Source organism: Stegostoma tigrinum, chromosome 11 (genome assembly GCF_030684315.1).
Source record: "Stegostoma tigrinum isolate sSteTig4 chromosome 11, sSteTig4.hap1, whole genome shotgun sequence".
NCBI classification, from domain to species: domain Eukaryota; kingdom Metazoa; phylum Chordata; class Chondrichthyes; order Orectolobiformes; family Stegostomatidae; genus Stegostoma; species Stegostoma tigrinum.
This window is the reverse complement of record NC_081364.1, coordinates 55883950-55901161: the sequence shown is the minus strand read 5'-3', so window position 1 is coordinate 55901161 and position 17212 is coordinate 55883950. Positions and strand designations below refer to the sequence as shown.

At 41.3% G+C, this 17212-nt stretch overlaps 1 protein-coding gene across 2 annotated transcripts in view; it reads right to left on the bottom strand.

Moving 5' to 3' along the window:
• The window catches only part of LOC125460567 (metabotropic glutamate receptor 7-like), a 672219-nt gene that overhangs the window by 360051 nt on the left and 294956 nt on the right, over positions 1-17212 (bottom strand). For both annotated transcript variants that reach the window (XM_048548152.2, XM_048548150.2), the window contains exon 3: positions 269-404. In XM_048548152.2, the coding sequence (XP_048404109.2) occupies positions 269-404 (136 nt within the window). The remainder of the gene's footprint in view (positions 1-268; positions 405-17212) is intronic.

The following is a 17212-nucleotide window of genomic DNA, read 5'->3' as shown; positions in this document are numbered from 1 at the left end:
CCTGACTGGTGTTTCCCAGGTGGAAAGGTTTTAAGGGCGGAGTGACACACCATGGGTGACCCATCCTCCCACCTGCTCTTGTTGCCACTGATTTCCAGGGTCGGATGGAACCATCAGAAATGGATTAAGGTTTTCGTTTAAGTCAATCAACCATCAAGTAACAGCTTCTGTAAAACTTGAAATATTTACCACTGATTGCCTTGCTGGAAATAATTCAAGAAGCCAATGCTCAGAGCTGAGAAATCCCACTTTGACCTGACTCGCTTACCTGATATCATCTTCGCTGGCAAAAACGATTACACCACGAACAGCCGGTGTGTCCAAAAGACTCTTGATAGTTCTGTCAAAGTCTGCTCTTCTGGGATCCGTTGGGATTTTCAAAGATTGAGCAATGCAAATCCCACCTACGAAATGCGAACAATAAGACGGTGAAAAGAATAAAAGGTACAGAAAAATAAGGATCTTAATTAAATCTCTGCCTGGCATTCAGTTTTTCATTACTATTCCATACATCGGCAGCGGACGTTTTTGTTCTGTGGGTTGAACACTTTGCATTTCTATCGCACTTTTTCGATTTAAGGTTAAATGAAAGCGCACGGCTTGATTTCACTGAGAATTTAGTTGTCAGGCCTTTTCATATGCAGACATCGTGAATGGCGGTGTCGGCCCCTTTAAGCACAGCTACTTGCTGCATCTGATCCCCTTCAAAGCCGGGCAATGTCAAAGTTGGCCCCTTTTAAAGAGAATTTTACAATCAAAATTCTTTTCAAGAGGACAGCACAGAATCCGGCAGAATGAGTTAGTATGAAACACTTAGCAACAGCCACAATAAAAAAAAAGCATTCAACTACTTTGATGACTCGACTGTCTGTTTCGACAGATGCAAGGCATTCTGTGACACTACTGTGTACCTCAACTTAAAACTGACTTCACTCTCCCCGGTACATTTATTTAAGATGGTGATGGAGTAGCAGGGCTAAGTTACTGCTACAACACTGGCAGCTGCGTTACATGCTTGGCAGTGATAACTTGACACCACTAACTTATCCTCTAGTGCATGCAACAAGGGAGCAGTTAAGGTTACCTCTGATACTCCCCGAGAATTACACGGGAACAACTTGCCTTTCAACTATCACTTGTTTCAAGAGTAAGATCAACATTTCATGAAGTCAAAGGAGGAGATAACAGACATGATTTCCGTCTCCTCTTGGTGCATTTCCCCTTGACCTCAGATACATAGAGTGCTTACGTCTCAGGAGAGGCCATTCAGGCCATTGTATCAGTACTAGCTTTCCAAGCCAGCCAACACACCTTGTGCCATACCACACTCTTTTTCCCATAACCTTGCATGTACTTTCTTTACATAAAGTAATCCAATTCCCATTTACATGCCTTGATTGACTCAGACCCTACGATACTGTCAGGCAGTGCAGTCCAGATCCCAACCATTCACTGCATGAAAAAAAATCGGTCTTTGTGTAGCTATGGCTTTGCTGATTGCCTTAAATCTGCACCCTCTTGCTCTCCATCCTTTCGACAAATGTAACAATTTTTCCTCATCTACCTCATCCAGACCCCTGATGATTTTGAATATGTCTACGAAATGTTCTCTCAAACCTTTCTTTTCCAAAGGAAATTGCACCAGCTTTACAAATCCATCCAACGTAACTGGCATTCCTCATCCCTGAAACCATTTTCTTGGTGGTCTCTCTCATGTCTTCGTACTCCTGAAACACTTCAGTCAAACAGACACTTCCCTCCCTCAGGCCCCAAGGTTCATGTGGATACTGTCTTCTTCTACCCATCTTCAAATCCAATTCTCCCAATTAATGATGGATTTTACTCTTTCAGTACATATTTCCCATCTTTCCTCCCATTCCCAGCCCTGTCCCACAGAACTGTTCATCAAATATCGTTGACAATCACCATTGATTTACAGATGAAAATCTATTTTGAAGCTGGTTTTGTTCACATGGTATATAGCCACCACTGTTTCAAGGGTATTCTAAAAGGGAGGAGAGTCAGAGGGGTATTGGGAAGGATATTCCAAAGCACAGAGCTTAAGTCAATGGTGTAGACATGCATGATGTAGCTGAGGGAGGAAGGGAAATATAAAACTTCAAATTGAAAGCATGGAGAGCTTTTGTTGTGGAAGAAAAGCTAGAGAATTCTACACACAGGATCTGCTGAATTCTCATGGATGTCCAATCTAGAATGCTCGTGGATGTTAAACTTTTGCTTAATCCAAGGCTTTTCTGTACACATACTGCACATTTTCCTGGGACACATCTTTAAAAGTTGAGTGTTGTTTCTACTGGGACTCAGTCACATCATTATTTGTCCATTAATTTGAATTACTACTTCGGACGATCCGCTTATAGTCTTTTCACATTTAAAAAAGAAACAGACAAGTATTTGAGGGACTTGACAAGGTAAACATGGAAAGGGTGCTTCACTTCGCGGGAGACTCTTGACACAGAGAATGTAATCCCAGCGTATGGGTTGCACCATTAAGACGAAGGTGAAGAGAAATTTGTTCTTTCAGAGGATGGTGAATCAGTGAAATTCTTTACAGCAGAGGACTGTTAAGCCTGTGTCATTAAGTATTCAAGGCCAAGATAAACAGATTTTTATTCAGTAAAGGAATTAAGGGTTATTGGTAAAAAAGGGAGGAGAGTGAAGTTCAAGATAATCAGATCAGCCCATGATCTCATTGAAAGGCAGAGCAGACAAGATGGGTTGGATGGCTCACTTCTACTCCTACATCTTATTGTCTTGAATCTGAATAATCAACCAATAACCAGAATTACAACACAAGATTAAAACAAAAACTAACTTCCTTTTGCGGGTTAGTAAGCTCAGTTGGCTGGATGGCTCGTTAGGGATACAGAGTGACATGCCTACTGTGTGGGTTCAATTTCAAGGGCAGCAAGGTGGCTAGGTGGTTAGCACAGCTGCCTCACAGCATGAGGGAGCCTGGTTCAATTCCACCCTCAGGAGAACATCTGTGTTGAGTCTGCACGGTTTGCCTCCGGGTGCTCCGGTTTCCTCCCATAGTTCCAAGATATATAGGTTAGGTGGATTAGCCATACTAAATTGCCCTTAGTATCCAGGGATGTGCTGGCTAGTTGGGTTAGTCATGGGAAATGCAGCCCGACAAGGATATGAAAGAGGGGTGGGTCTGGGTGGAATGTTCTTTGGATTGTTGGTGTGGACTTGATGGGCTGAATGGCCTACTTTCACACTAAAGTGATGCTATGATTCATATCAAAAAGAATTAAACAAAGCAAGCACTATTAACTAAACACTGTGGTCTAAACTTCCTTATGCTACTGAATCATTTCTACTTTTCACTTTTCCTCAAGAATTTCTTTGTACTTTGGATGAAACTTAAAAGATTCATTCATGTTTTTGGGGACCAACCCAACAAGTATGGCCACAGCTCATTTAATTACCCCAAAGTTCCAGCTACAACGTGAAGGTAGATTTTTGGTCATCCTTACGTTATCTTTGGCTAGGTAACCCTCCACCTTTTCATTTTAAACAGCTCGCAATGTCACAGCTTCTTGTTTGGATTGCCAACAGATATTCAATTGCCTTCCTAAGCCATCTCTGCGTGCTGCTCTCTATAACACAATACTGAGGACCACTTCCTTCTTACATCAGCCTCAACAGAAAGCAAATTCCTCAGCTGCTTTCCCTTCATGAAATGCAAGCTAAAGTAAAGCTCAACCTATACTTCAACCATTAAGTGAACATTTTCTGTCCTTCTCTGCAGGTGGGACAATCACCTCCCACTTGAGCTCACTCAATGAATACTCTCTCCATTCTCAAGTTGAACTGCATATTGCTCCGTTAGCAAATAAATCAAGTAAAGTGTCTTCTTAGCATAGCTCCACCCTGAATCACTGGCTATATAGTAGTATGACATGTTTTGCACAGGATATTTCAAGTAGAAATGCACACAATTCTTTTACCTTCAAAATAACACTCTGATTCTGTAATCAAGATAAATAATACACATGACTAAAGGATAATCAAGCATTTCTCCAGACTCCTTGGCTTCACTGCAAACTTAGAGATCTTCTCCCACCAGGGGAACAGAGAATATAATCTCAGAGTAAGACAAATGCCAGTCTGCACTGAAACGGAAGAAAGCCAGGCTTAATTGGTTGGTACTTATATCAGAGCTATTTGTGCCGGTTGCTTAACCTTACGCCTCATCTTAAAAATTATAATCTACAACATACGAATCATAACAGACATTTGTAACTACACCAACATGCAGCACAATTTCAATGACTTACAAGAAATGTCTTGTTTTGAAATAAACGTGATCACCGAGTCACTATTAGATGATAATTGGTAGAGGTTCACCTATGTCAGAAACAGATTGGAGGATGAACACGAGAGACAATGGTAATCAATAGCCCTGACAAAACCTTGAACAGCATTAATGTCAGTTCTTATAGCTTTTGATAGCTGAGAAATGGATATCTACCTGGGTCTACTGGTGTTGTGTTGCTATGGGAACTGGTTGCTTTGCTAACATTAACAGTTGTAAGGTGAAATAATTCTTATGCATTCTAATTTAAGCACACGTATAAACCCAGGAGCAGTTATAGTTATCATACTGTCTGAGGAAGCCTCAAAGGCAGAGTTTGTCCAGTCCTACCTTCTTTAAAAAGGTCCATTATTTAAGGAACTACACATCAAAGTAAGTGATCTAAACAAACTACTAATGGGTTAAGACGCATCCAACCACAAGTTCAAATGAGAAAAGTAATTGGCTTAAAAGATTGGAGCTGAATTTTCACTGAAGGCAAAAGAAAGAGGAGATGGGAAACACCCCGAATAGCAGATCCATATCCTTTTACGCTCTGGATATTTTGGTTCTGGAGTGGGATGGAGTCCCGGAGACCCACTGTCTCCAGAAGCAGATCAAAGACGGTAATGGATGTTGGAACATGGTGACATTGGCAGACCTGAATGCTCACCTCAATTTATGGTGCCACCAACCCAACTGTACTGATCAATGTCAGGTCCTCAAACATTCACTCTTCACCGACCAGCCACAGGTCAATTCTCCCTTTTTACTTGTGACCTTTACCATCTCCATGCTTTCTCATTCATTCCATCGTCTCATAAATTAATACTTCTTCAATGATATCTAATAACCAAGCTGAATAGATAGATATTCAGTTATCTATATCTATAGATAGATAGATAAACTGAATTTTTTTAAAAGCAACAAATAGAGTTACCATTGAAATGCACTTAAAAAACTCTCATTAATAACATTGATTAAATTTCAATCAATTATTTGGGGTAAGTGTTTTATCCTTAACATTCATGCCCAGAAACTGCGTCTATTTACAGAAGGGGCTCAATTTCAGTAAAATAGGGTTTGAACGGTCTAACCCTGCATCTGAGCCAGCAAGTATGTTTCTTTTCTTTATTCGTTCATGGGATGAGGGCATTACTGGCTAGGCAGCAATTATTGCCCAGAGGGCAGTTCAGAGTCAACCACATTGCTATGGGTCTGGAGTCACACGTAGGCCAGACCAGGTGAGGATGGCGGTTTCCTTCTCTAAAGGACATTAGTAAAAGAGATGGGTTTTTAACCAATGAGTCACAGTCAGCAATACATTCCTAATTCCAAATATTTATGGAATTCAAATTCCACCATCTGCCATGACAGGACTCAAACCAGAGTCCTCAGAACCTTAGTGATAATGGGAACTGCAGATGCTGGAGAATCCAAGATAACAAAGTGTGGAGCTGGATGAACACAGCAGGCCAAGCAGTGTCTCAGGAGCACAAAAGCTGACGCTTTGGGTCCAGACACTTCATCAGAGAGGGGAATGGGGAGAGGGTTCTGGAATAAATAGGGAGAGAGGGGAAGGCGGACCGAAGATGGAGAGAAAAGAAGATAGGTGGAAAGGGGAGTATAGGTGAGGAGGTAGGGAGGGGGTAGGTCAGTCCAGGGAAGATGGACAGGTCATGGAAGTGGGATGAGGTTAGTAGGTAGGAAATGGAGGTGCAGCTTGAGGAAGGGATGGTCGAGAGGAAGAACAGGTTAGGGAGGCGGAGACAGGTTGGGCTGGTTTTGGGATGCAGTGTGGGGAGGGGATGAGCTGGGCTGGTTTTGTGATGCAGTGGGGGTAGGGGACGAACTGGGCTGGTTTTGGGATGCAGTGGGGGAAGGGGAGATTTTGAAGCTTGTGAAGTCCACATTGATACCATTGGGCTGCAGGGTTCCCAAGCGGAATATGAATTGCTGTTCCTGTAACCTTCGGGTGGCATCATTGTGGCACTGCAGGAGGCCCATGATGGACGTGTCATCTAACTGAGATGAGTGAGTTCAATTCTAATTCTAATTCTGACTAGAACAATGACTAAATTTAAGCTTTGCATTTCTATTAGCAAACAAGCCATTTATTAAAAGAAAGTCTTTCTTTGCCTCAATCCTGGATTTCCTGCATTACAAGGAGAAATATGTTTTACAGTCTATTTCTAATGGCAAGTAAAGGTTTTAAAAGGAAACTAAATGGACGTCGACTCATTTCACATAAAACCGAACAAACAAATTGACAACAAGCAGTCAAGAAGATTAAAAAATGCTCTTATAAAGGCAACAAAATCATGCAGTCTTTAATATTTGCATCCTCTTCATGCTCCAAGCCCACTACATCATTTGAGACGAACAGAATTGAGTTATATTTGCAGCATGGTTTATAAAACAACCAATTGAATTATTGGCTTTACATGTCAGTAGGCATCCTGCAACTATCTATCTTTTTGCTCTTAAGGTTACTTGGTTTATAACCCAGGCTGCTAAATGGAAGCTTTTGGTCATGGTGGCTTATACTTCAAGCTACATCAACTCATGTGTCTTGAAGGAATGAGGTATTATTGGTCAGATATCTATTTAATGTTGTTTAAATAAAATCACGTCAAATTGATTCTTGCCCACCGAAGGCCTGTAAAATTGTGTGTGGGGATTTGTGGCCATGTGGGATGGGGGAAGGATTTGCTGGCCTTCACATACATTGAAAAGTGTGTGTGTGCAGGACGTGCCCTCAGTGCTTCAGAAGAGCCTTTGTATGTTATTCTAACTTGTTTTCGCCTTCGCAGTGTAACACAAGGGGATTTATTTGCTGTTTACACAATGCTTTGAATACCAGATTATACTTTGGGAAACTGGATGACACCCAAAAATAGTTCATTAATCGAACAAAACAGAAGTTGCTGGAAAAGCTCGGCAGGTCTGGCAGCATCTGTGCAGAAAAAAAAAATCAGAGGTAACATTTCGGATCCAGTGACCTTTCATCAAAACTTCCGAGGAAAGGTCACTGGGCCCAAAACGTTAACTGACTTTTTCTTCATAGATGCTGCCAGACCTGCTGAACTTTTCCAGCAACTTCTGTTTTCGTTCCCAATTTACAGCATCCGCAGTTCTTTCGGTTTTTATTTCATTGGCAGTTTGGTGCCTATGCAAACTGGCGGAATAAAGCTTGTGTATACAACAGCAAATGTGGAAATCGGAGCTACAACTCCTACAAGAGTTTATGTTGTGATGAAACAACAGCATCAACCACCAACAAATAGTAGATCTCAGTTCTACACAATGAGCGATGGATAGTGACGGTCTCATATACAGCCCCCCAGATGTTAGGAGAACAATTAGCTTCACATTTCATAACAAAGATTCATAAACATATTTGTCAAATAATAGTTATGTCATGCACTTCTGTACTACTATGAATAATCTATGGTCTACTGGGACTTGCATCAAAATGCAAATCAGTCTTATGAACACATACTTCCAATATAAAGAGAATTTGTCAAAGTTAACTAGATAATATGGAAAACAAGCTTCCAATACAGCTCTGAGATAACAAGGTGTAGAGCCGGATGAACACAGCAGGCCAAGCAGCATCAGAGGAGCAGGAAGGCTGATGTTTCAGGTCTCGACCCTTCTTCAGAAATGGGGGAGGGGAAGGGGGTTCTGAAATAGGGAGAAAGGCAGAGGCGGATAGAAGATGGATAAAGGAGAACAGAGGTGGAGAGGAGACAGACAGGTCAAGGATGCGGGGTTTCCTCCCACCTCAAGCCCCACCCCATCTCCTACCTACTAGCCTCATCCCACCCCCTTGACCTGTCCAGCTTCCTGGACTGATCTATCCCCTCCCTAACTCTACACCTACACTCAGCTTTACTGGCTCCAACCCCACCTCCTTGACCTGTCTGTCTCCTCTCCAACTATCTTCTCCTTTATCCATCTTCTGTCTCCCTCCGCCTTTCTCCCTCTTTCAGAATCCCCTGCCCCTCCCCCATTTCTGAAGAAGGGTCTAGACCCAAAACGTCAGCTTTCCTGCTCCTCTGATGCTGCTCGGCCTGCATGTGCTCATCCAGCTCTACACCTTGTTACCTCAGATTCTCCAGCATCTGCAGTTCTTATCTCTGCTCTAATATAGCTCTAACAGATTTTCTCCACTCCCTCTTTCACTCACCTGCACTTTAGTCCCCTGATCCTGATTATCAAAAAGTCATCAATAGAAATTCCCTAAATTCTAGAGGTAGCTACAAGTTGCTAAAAGAGTAACAACATTTTATTCACATGCATTAAACAACATGGTAACAAAGGCTTTTCAGGACTTGTGAATGCCTTTCGCTTAGCAGATTTCTCTCACAGTGAAAAAAAGTGGAAACCATAAAGGATTCATCATCTGACTATTTCCATGACGATTATTCAAATGCAATGTAGTTACAGCCAGCTTGCATCTAGCATCATATCGCTCCTCTTGAAAAAAATTATATATCTATTTCAGAGTTCCAAAAAAAAATGACAGAGACAGGAACACAAATTTACCCAAACAAAACATTCAGTCAGGAGTAGGCATTGTAAAAACTAGTCCTTCAATTCAGATGCAAACTGATGTTTTCCACATCTACAATCAGTGCTTGGAATTTGACTATTTTAGATACTATGGCTGCTTTTCTTTGGAGGCCATGGATAATTCTCATTTTCTGAGCATTCTAGAATCACATTAATTTAGCTTACAGTTTGCACTTATGATAATGGATCAGAAAGTCTAGGCCACTAAAGGTCAGATGTCCTAACCCCAACCCTGAGCAGGCAAAACAAAAGTACTCGATCATCCTTCAAGGAATTTCCTGGCCCGAGGACCTCCCCAGCTGCAATAGGCATGTCCAGCCCAGCAGACAAGGCCAGCTGTAGCAAGAATGGATCAACATTGAGACCACATCCATTTTTATTTTAAGAAAAAGGAAGCAGGAGCTGCTATCCTCCAAGATTAAGAGGCCATGAAGCCACATTGACAACTACTGAGAGAAGCTGGGCTAAGTGAGGGAGTACGGTGGTGGTACAAGGGGAGTACTAGCATTGTGTAGAGAGGTAGAGGAAATTGAGAGTAGGGTGCCAGGTGGGTTATGGTATGATAGCAGGCATCTGGTGAGCGATGAGGGTAGGTTGGATCAAAGAAGCTTGAAAGCCATGTCTGGAGCAGACGTCTTCACCCTGAGAATGAAAAGCTTGTGGAACCCTCTGCCACAGAAGGCGGTTGAGACCAAAACATTGAATATTTTCAACAAGGAGTTAGACATTGTTCTGAGGGCTAATGAGACCAAAGGATATGGAGAAAGAAAACAAGAATGAGGTATTAATTCGAAGAATCAGTCACAACCACACTAAAATGGCAGAGCAAACCTGAAAGGCCAAATGGCCTACTTCTGTACCAGTTATATATGTTTATACAGAGGCATAGCTAGGACAGGGGGTTGAAGTTGACTCCAGAAGGTGGAAGGTTTCAGAATTGTGTCCAAGGTTTGGGAGGTGGATGACAGGGAGTCTGTGATAGGACAAGTTGAGTCTAGACAGGGCAGTGTGGTGATGGGGAGGCCAAGTGTTGGAGGAGTGTCTTGAGGGTGGGATCAGGTTGATCAGGAAGATCAGGAACAGTGAAGTTTGGGACGAGTTTGCCATGTTGAATCTCTTCCAGAGTGGAGAGTGTCAATGTCTGGCATTTAGGAGTAGGGATGGCAGTTTTATGACTTATTAGAAGTTAAAGCTCGCTTGGGATCACGTAACTTGTTCTGTTGATCTGTAAGGGTAAGACAGTCCAAACCCTCCAACTCCAATTTTAACCCGGAGTTGGGGACTTAACCCGAGACTCCACGTCACAATGTCGCCCAATGGAAGTTTCGACACCTATTACGTGTCAGCTCCTCATGAGTTCTGCAATGATCACAGCCTTTACATCCTCAAGGGTATGTTCTGTCTCTAATTGTCTACACATCAAATGTTCTGGACCTAGATATGATGTTGCATGCTTTTCAATTTCAGAAGCCACTTTGACAACTGTGATAAGGAACTTTGGACATGGGTAGGTGGTGCAGGTGGCTGGTGGACGAGGGGCTTAGGATGACTGAGTGCGTGAGATAGCAGGTGTCAAGAGAGAGTGAGGGAAGGCTGGCAGATAAATGAGTGAGACCTTAAGGTAGGTCAGGCGGGTATTGGGAATTGAAAGGTGGGGCAGGGGGAGTCTGGTCCAATCAGTATGGGTTCACATGGTTACGTCCACCGGAAGTTATGAGGGTGTCTGATCTGGTCCAAATTGGATATTTGGAGACCAGGAGCTCTGCATTGGTTTAGTGACTGAAGTGAGGCTGCTACTTTGATTGAACATGTGTATTAATCTGATATACAGTGTGCAATTATGGCAAATGTCAGCATCAACCTTGGAACAGACCCAGCTACCAACCTGTTCTGAAGACTCAATGTTGGAGAACTCCATTCAACCAGATCTCTCACTTAACAACGAACGGCTTACATTACCTGGACAACCTGTTTCGGCCCAGGACGTCAAGGATACTGAGGATAACACAGTGTGGAGCGGGAGGAGTGGAGCTGGAGGAACGCAGCAGGCCAGGCAGCATCAGATGAGCAGGAAAGCTGACATTTCGGGTCAGGACACTTCTTCAGAAATGCAGCCTGTAATCAACTGTTTTCATTAATTCCTCATGCAATTCAACTGGCAACATAAAGCATTTTCATTCTTTGATTTTCTAATTCCTCCACCAGTTCATCCATCTTTAAAATCTAAGTAAATATGGAAGCATTTCCACTACCTCCAACTCAATCTCAGACTAGCTAACTTGGCTGAATGATAACACCGAGCTGCTTCACGTGATTCCGTCATTGCCAGAATGAAGCTCAAACTAATTTGCTCCAACTAGTATTGACCCAGACAATCAGGAAGAACGCGTCTGCTTGTTTTTGGAATAGTACTATGAGGTCTATTACTGAGCCAATAAACCAAGGTATAATATCTTACCTCCAAGGCAGCATCTCTGACAGTTTGGCATTCCCTCAGTACTACACTGAAGTGCCAACCAATGCTCAAGCCTTTGCCTGGGACTTGAACCCTGGATATTGTTTCTAGAGAGGGCTATCCTCTGTGTTGCATCAGCTGTCATTAAAAGAAACTGTTGGCACAAAGTTTCATTTTATTCGTATTTACTATATGTGGTGATCAATACACTGATGTGAGAAAGCTCCTTGCTTTTAATCACGCTCTCAAATCCAAAATTAAGTATTTTGCCAACCTAAGTGCCGGAAAATCAGCTAGAGATTTCAATTTCCTGCAGTCCTTCAACCAGGAAAGCCTCTCATACCTAACAAAACCTGATCAGTATATGCCAAGCGAGGGGTCACTCCAGTGGTGTGCACAAAGGCCCAAGACATGACAATTGTTTACTGAGACCCATGTGCTAAAACCCAATCAGGGTGTTGCAAGTTACAAAAAGCTTTATCATGTAGCTACATCTTCAGTCATAGGTGGACAATGCTCTAATTTAATAGTCTTTGGGACCCAAGTAGATGCAGAATGCACCATCTTTCATAAATGTAGTTACAGCCAAACTGAACCATGACATTGGCATTGTTATCGGAGTGATGATGTCCACTCACATCACACAATTCAGGATTTACAAACTACAAAACAAGAGAAGAAATGGATCATCCAGCCCTTTGCACTGTCTCCATGTTTCAATGTGATCTTAAACAAAAACGAGAAGTTGCTGGAAAAGCTCAGCAGATCTGGCAGCATCTGTGAAAAGAAATCAGAGTTAACGTTTCAGGTCCAGTGACCCTTCCTCAGAACCTTCAGTTTTTATTCAATATGACCATGGCTAATCTGTTTCATTTCAAATTCCACATTCCTAGCAACCCCAAATAACTCTGTTTGTCTTCCTAACAAGAATTCATCCATTCCTTTCTTAAAAGCATCAAACAACATGCCACAAAGGCTGACAGAGTTCCAAAGTTTCTACCAGCTTATTTCTTCAAGCCACATCTTCAGCACTAGGGGCATGCTGAAATGGACCTAATGCCTTGTTGCATCTGACTCAATATTATGGCTTGTTGAGCCCCTGCCCATAACACTGTTTAATACTGAAATGCCTATGAGTATTCAAAGTTAGTTTTATTGTTAATTGTATATACCGTTACTCCGGTAGTTGGCACTCTACTTATTTACTTAATATCATTGGATTTCATGATATTCATTGGCCTTCCTGAACAGCAAAGTTTGTCCAGTTGTGCTGACAATGAGTTTACATCATGTTCTTTTTGTCTTGTGATTTTAAGCCACATCCATGAGTTTGAGTTTAAGACACATTGGTCAACAGGAAATCAAAATCAAGATCTGTATTTAACCTGGGGCTTCTCTATGACACTATTCATCACATAAGATTAAATACTATAAAACATGGTAATCAGATCTACCAGGCTTTTTTAAAAAATTTGTTCATGAAATGTTGGTCTCACCAGTTAGGCCAACATTTATTGTCCATCCTTAACTGCCCTCAAGAAGACCGTAGAGTTGGGACAATTGAGTTCTAGGATTTTGACCCACTAACAGTGAAGAAACACTGATACTTCCAAGCCAGGATGATGTGAGGCTTGGAGGCAAACTTGCAGGTGATCACATTCCCATGTAGCTGCTGCCCTTTTTCTTCTAGGTGTAAAGGTCATAAGGTTTGGAAGAAGCCATCTGAGGAGCCTGGGCAAATTTTACTTACATTACTGAAGTTTCCGTAAGTTCTACGGTCTCACGTTAATTGGCCTAGTCGACATGCTTCTGTGCATGTCCTTCTCTCTCCTACTTCTCCTTTCTCCCAACTCTGTTCCTACTGTGTTATTTGTGCTCAGAGAACAGCAGTTCTGTGATTTCATTGCAAGGTTGCTCCAGCTTTCAGATAACCAATACATAATACATGACAGACCCGGATTCATACTTTTTTGTTTAATGAAGATGCCTTTCTGCCATAAGCCATAATCTTGAACTTACACAATTCCAAATTTAGCACCGTAACTCATTTGTTGCCTTTGTAATAGGCAAAGTGGAGCAGATGTTGCATTGAACAGCTATGTCTCTTTGAAATCTTAGGCAGTAGCTTAAGTACAACAGGCTCTGAGTCATCCAAAACAATACTGCTGACCTCATTGATGACAAGGTCTTCCATTGCCCCGTTTTCTTCAGCTGTTTGTCTACTTTCTAGCTGCATTTAGGCAATTTGCTTTCACGACATTTTGCTACAAGATGATTGTTCTTACAAATTCCCAAAGGCTGGAAAAAGTTCTTTCTTGCGCGAATCAGGTTTGTTTTTTTTCCCCTCTGTTCTGGCACTCAGGAACTTTGGGGATTCTTCAGCTTTTGCTTCAAGCTTGCCTCTCTTATATCTCATGATCTCCTTGACTAAGTATCACACTCACAATCTGTTGCATCAACTCTGGGATAAAGTTAAGTTGTTCTGCCTTGCTTTCAAATCATGTTAGTCTTGAAACAAGTTAGTTTAGCCTCTTGAAGCAATCTCTTTCATTCACCTAATTCCACAATTGCAACAAACGAAACAAAAACTCTCTCTTTATCTAATAGTTTCAAACATTCAGCCTGCAGTGAGTATGATGACATGTGCCTTTAAGTTAGATTTGTCTGTCCTGGTTCATTTGAAGAGTGTCATAAACCTGGTACTAACGTACCACCCCTATGAAAAGCAGAATAAAGAACTTTAGGATATTTTAAACATTAGACAAAAGAAGCATGAGTGGATGGAGTTGTATCAGTGATAATGGGAACTGCAGATGCTGGAGAATCCAAGATAACAAAGTGTGGAGGTGGATGAACACAGCAGGCCAAGCAGCATCTCAGCAGCACAAAAGCTGACGTTTCGGGCCTAGACCCTTCATCAGCGATCCCTTCAGACCAGCTCTCTGATGAAGGGTCTAGGCCCGAAACGTCAGCTTTTGTGCTCCTGAGATGCTGCTTGGCCTGCTGTGTTCATCCAGCTCCACACTTTGTTATCTATGAGTGGATGGAATCAGGCTCTCACAGACCCAGGGTTTTAGTTTTGCTTTCAGTTGTTGAAGTTGGTCTTTTGAAATTGAAGCTGAAAGATACATCACTCTGCTGCTAGATTCATTCTCTCAGGATTCCATTTTCATCTACTACAGGAAAAAGCAAGTGAGGGAAATCTTTTGCTGAATTTGCCTCTGCCAAGGCTATGTTTTTATGGGATGCTACTATATTAGAATGTCTGATGAACAGCCGTTAAATAATATATTATTCTGTTAAGCTTCCCAAAAGAGTTAAAATTATACCAATTCTTCTTTCTTTTGTTTGTATTTTAACTGAATAAAGTGTGCTTCAATTAAAGCCTAGCAGTTCGACCATTTGAATTACATCCGGAATGCAGTGTCTTATACTGGCCTTTAGAAAAGTTAAAAGTTAAGGTCTCAGCTACCACCTTAGCATGTATTGAGGGGATTTGGTCTGGTCGACAAAAGTGAGCCTAATTCCACAACTGCAACAAACAAAACATTTTGCACTGCTCTATCCTGGGAGTCATATGTCTCATGAGGATCATGCATTCCCGATTCAAATTCATCTCTCCCAAAAGGAAAACTCTTGCTTGGTCAGCTGTGCTAAGAAATTTGTACCAGCAATGGCTTCGTGGTACACGGTTTGATTCACAGTCTCCAGCTACATGCCAGTCTCAGCACAGGGAGTAGACGTGGTCAGACCATTCCCCAGTAAATGCTGATACCAGCATTCATGACAGCTCCAGATCAAGCTTTGCCACAAAGGTACAGCTTTTCCAGTCTCAATGAAATATCTGCCAATTTTTAAGCAAGGAATCTGAGGAGGTAGCATAGAATTGCTTTCTGTTGTCATGGCCATGCTTAACTTTTTAGAGGCTTTGCAATTCTTGCCAACGACCAAGTTATCGGTCATAATAGTCAAGGTCACTTTAAGTGATCACTGCTACTATCAAGTATCAATATATCTTCAACTATCAGACATAGCTATGACTTGTTACAAAGAATGTCATTTAAAGTGATACATAACAAAATAATTAATTCATATGCATGCACAATACAAAGCAGTTTCAGTTAAAAGGTTAAATAAAACTTTTACTTTGTTTTTGCTCTCCAGAGCATGCATAGTAGCAGTAGCATCTGGAACAAAATACAATAAAAACCTTGTATATCCTTAAAAATAAAAAAGGAAAATATTAAAATGACATGGAATTACTTTTAAAATAATTAAACCCCCATTAATTAAAATTTTTTAAATAATCAATAATTAAAATAATTAAAAATTATGCATTTTTAAAATATCCAAAGCTGAGCTGTTAGAATTGATCATTGGATGGCTGGAATCAGCAGGCACTTTATATGCAACCAAGTTCTCACTTCATGTCACTAAACATACAGAGAGCAGAGGCCAAAATCAACCTGTTGCATTAATTGTTCTTTAGTTCGACGTTAGAGAATATCACTGCATCTCAGGAGAACTGTGCTTCACACATCTAAAAATATTAATGGGAGACAAGCAAAGAACTGAATTTTAAGTCTGATGACAAACGTGCGTCAACGTGAGTGTTACAGAGCTCCTGATCAAGCTCCTAGCATAATGCAGCCTGTCACCACAGATTATTCCATGCTGTGGCTTTTCTTCCACATATGGAGAGCTGATGTTGGGAATGTGCTACCCAGAACTCATTTCAAATCTCTTCAAATATTTAAAACGTGTAATTTTATTGACAAGTAAACCTTCTTTCTCCATTTTTTTTGTGCAACTTTAGGCTGAGAAAACTTAGACTGGAGAATAAGCACAGTCTCCACTTCATATCTTCAGCATGAGACTCACATCGGGTATAGAACAGTTATTTATAGATCAACATTCTGCTCAGCTCAATGTTTCAGCTCTAATTACAAACAGACAAGTTAATAACACCAATGCTACATGTATCAATGCATACCAGTCATCTTGCGGCCTCTCTAAATAGGTTTATCATTCGGCAATTTGTTTTTATTGAAATTGTCGCTAGCTCAGTGCACAGTACTCTAGCCTCAAGACAGCAGGTTATATATTCAAGACTCACCACAGAGACTTAAGCATAATATCTCGACTGTGCTCTAGAACAGCGCGAAGGGATGTGTGCTGTTGGATGTGCCAGTTTTCTAATGAGATGTTAGACTGAGGAGGCACAATATAGTCTCTTCAGGGGAAATAAGAGAGCCTTTGGCACTATTTTGATGACGACAGGGGAACTCAGTGTCCAGTCCAACATTTCTCCTTCAGTCAACATCATTAAAGACAGATTTGAAGCTCAGGAACAGGAGCAAGATATTGAGCTTTGACCCCAGTCAATCATTGAATCAGATCATGTTTAATGTGCAAATTCAATCATGCGATCTATGATTTACAGTCCACAATACCCTTTGCCAATGAAAATATATCAATCACAGTTGTGACATTATACCTTTCAATGAGTCTCAACAGCTTCTGAAGCGAGAAAGGTGCTGAATTCCTCTGTCATCTGGATGATGAAAGAAGTCTGACATACTTAGCTGATCATTCTCTTGGTGTTTGTGCACACATTTCTGGCCATATTTCATACATTAAACAGTGACTACACAAGTTCTAAATTGACTGCAAAGTGTGTTGGGACATCCGGTGGACATGAATGGTGCAATAAATTCAAATGTCTCCCTTTCTTTCTTAACGAGAGTTAAACACAGCCTCATTAGTCATACATGGAGCTTTGGGAACAAATCATCTTCAAATTGACGGAATAATTACCTCAGTGTGCTGGAGATAAACATTTAGATTGTGTTGTA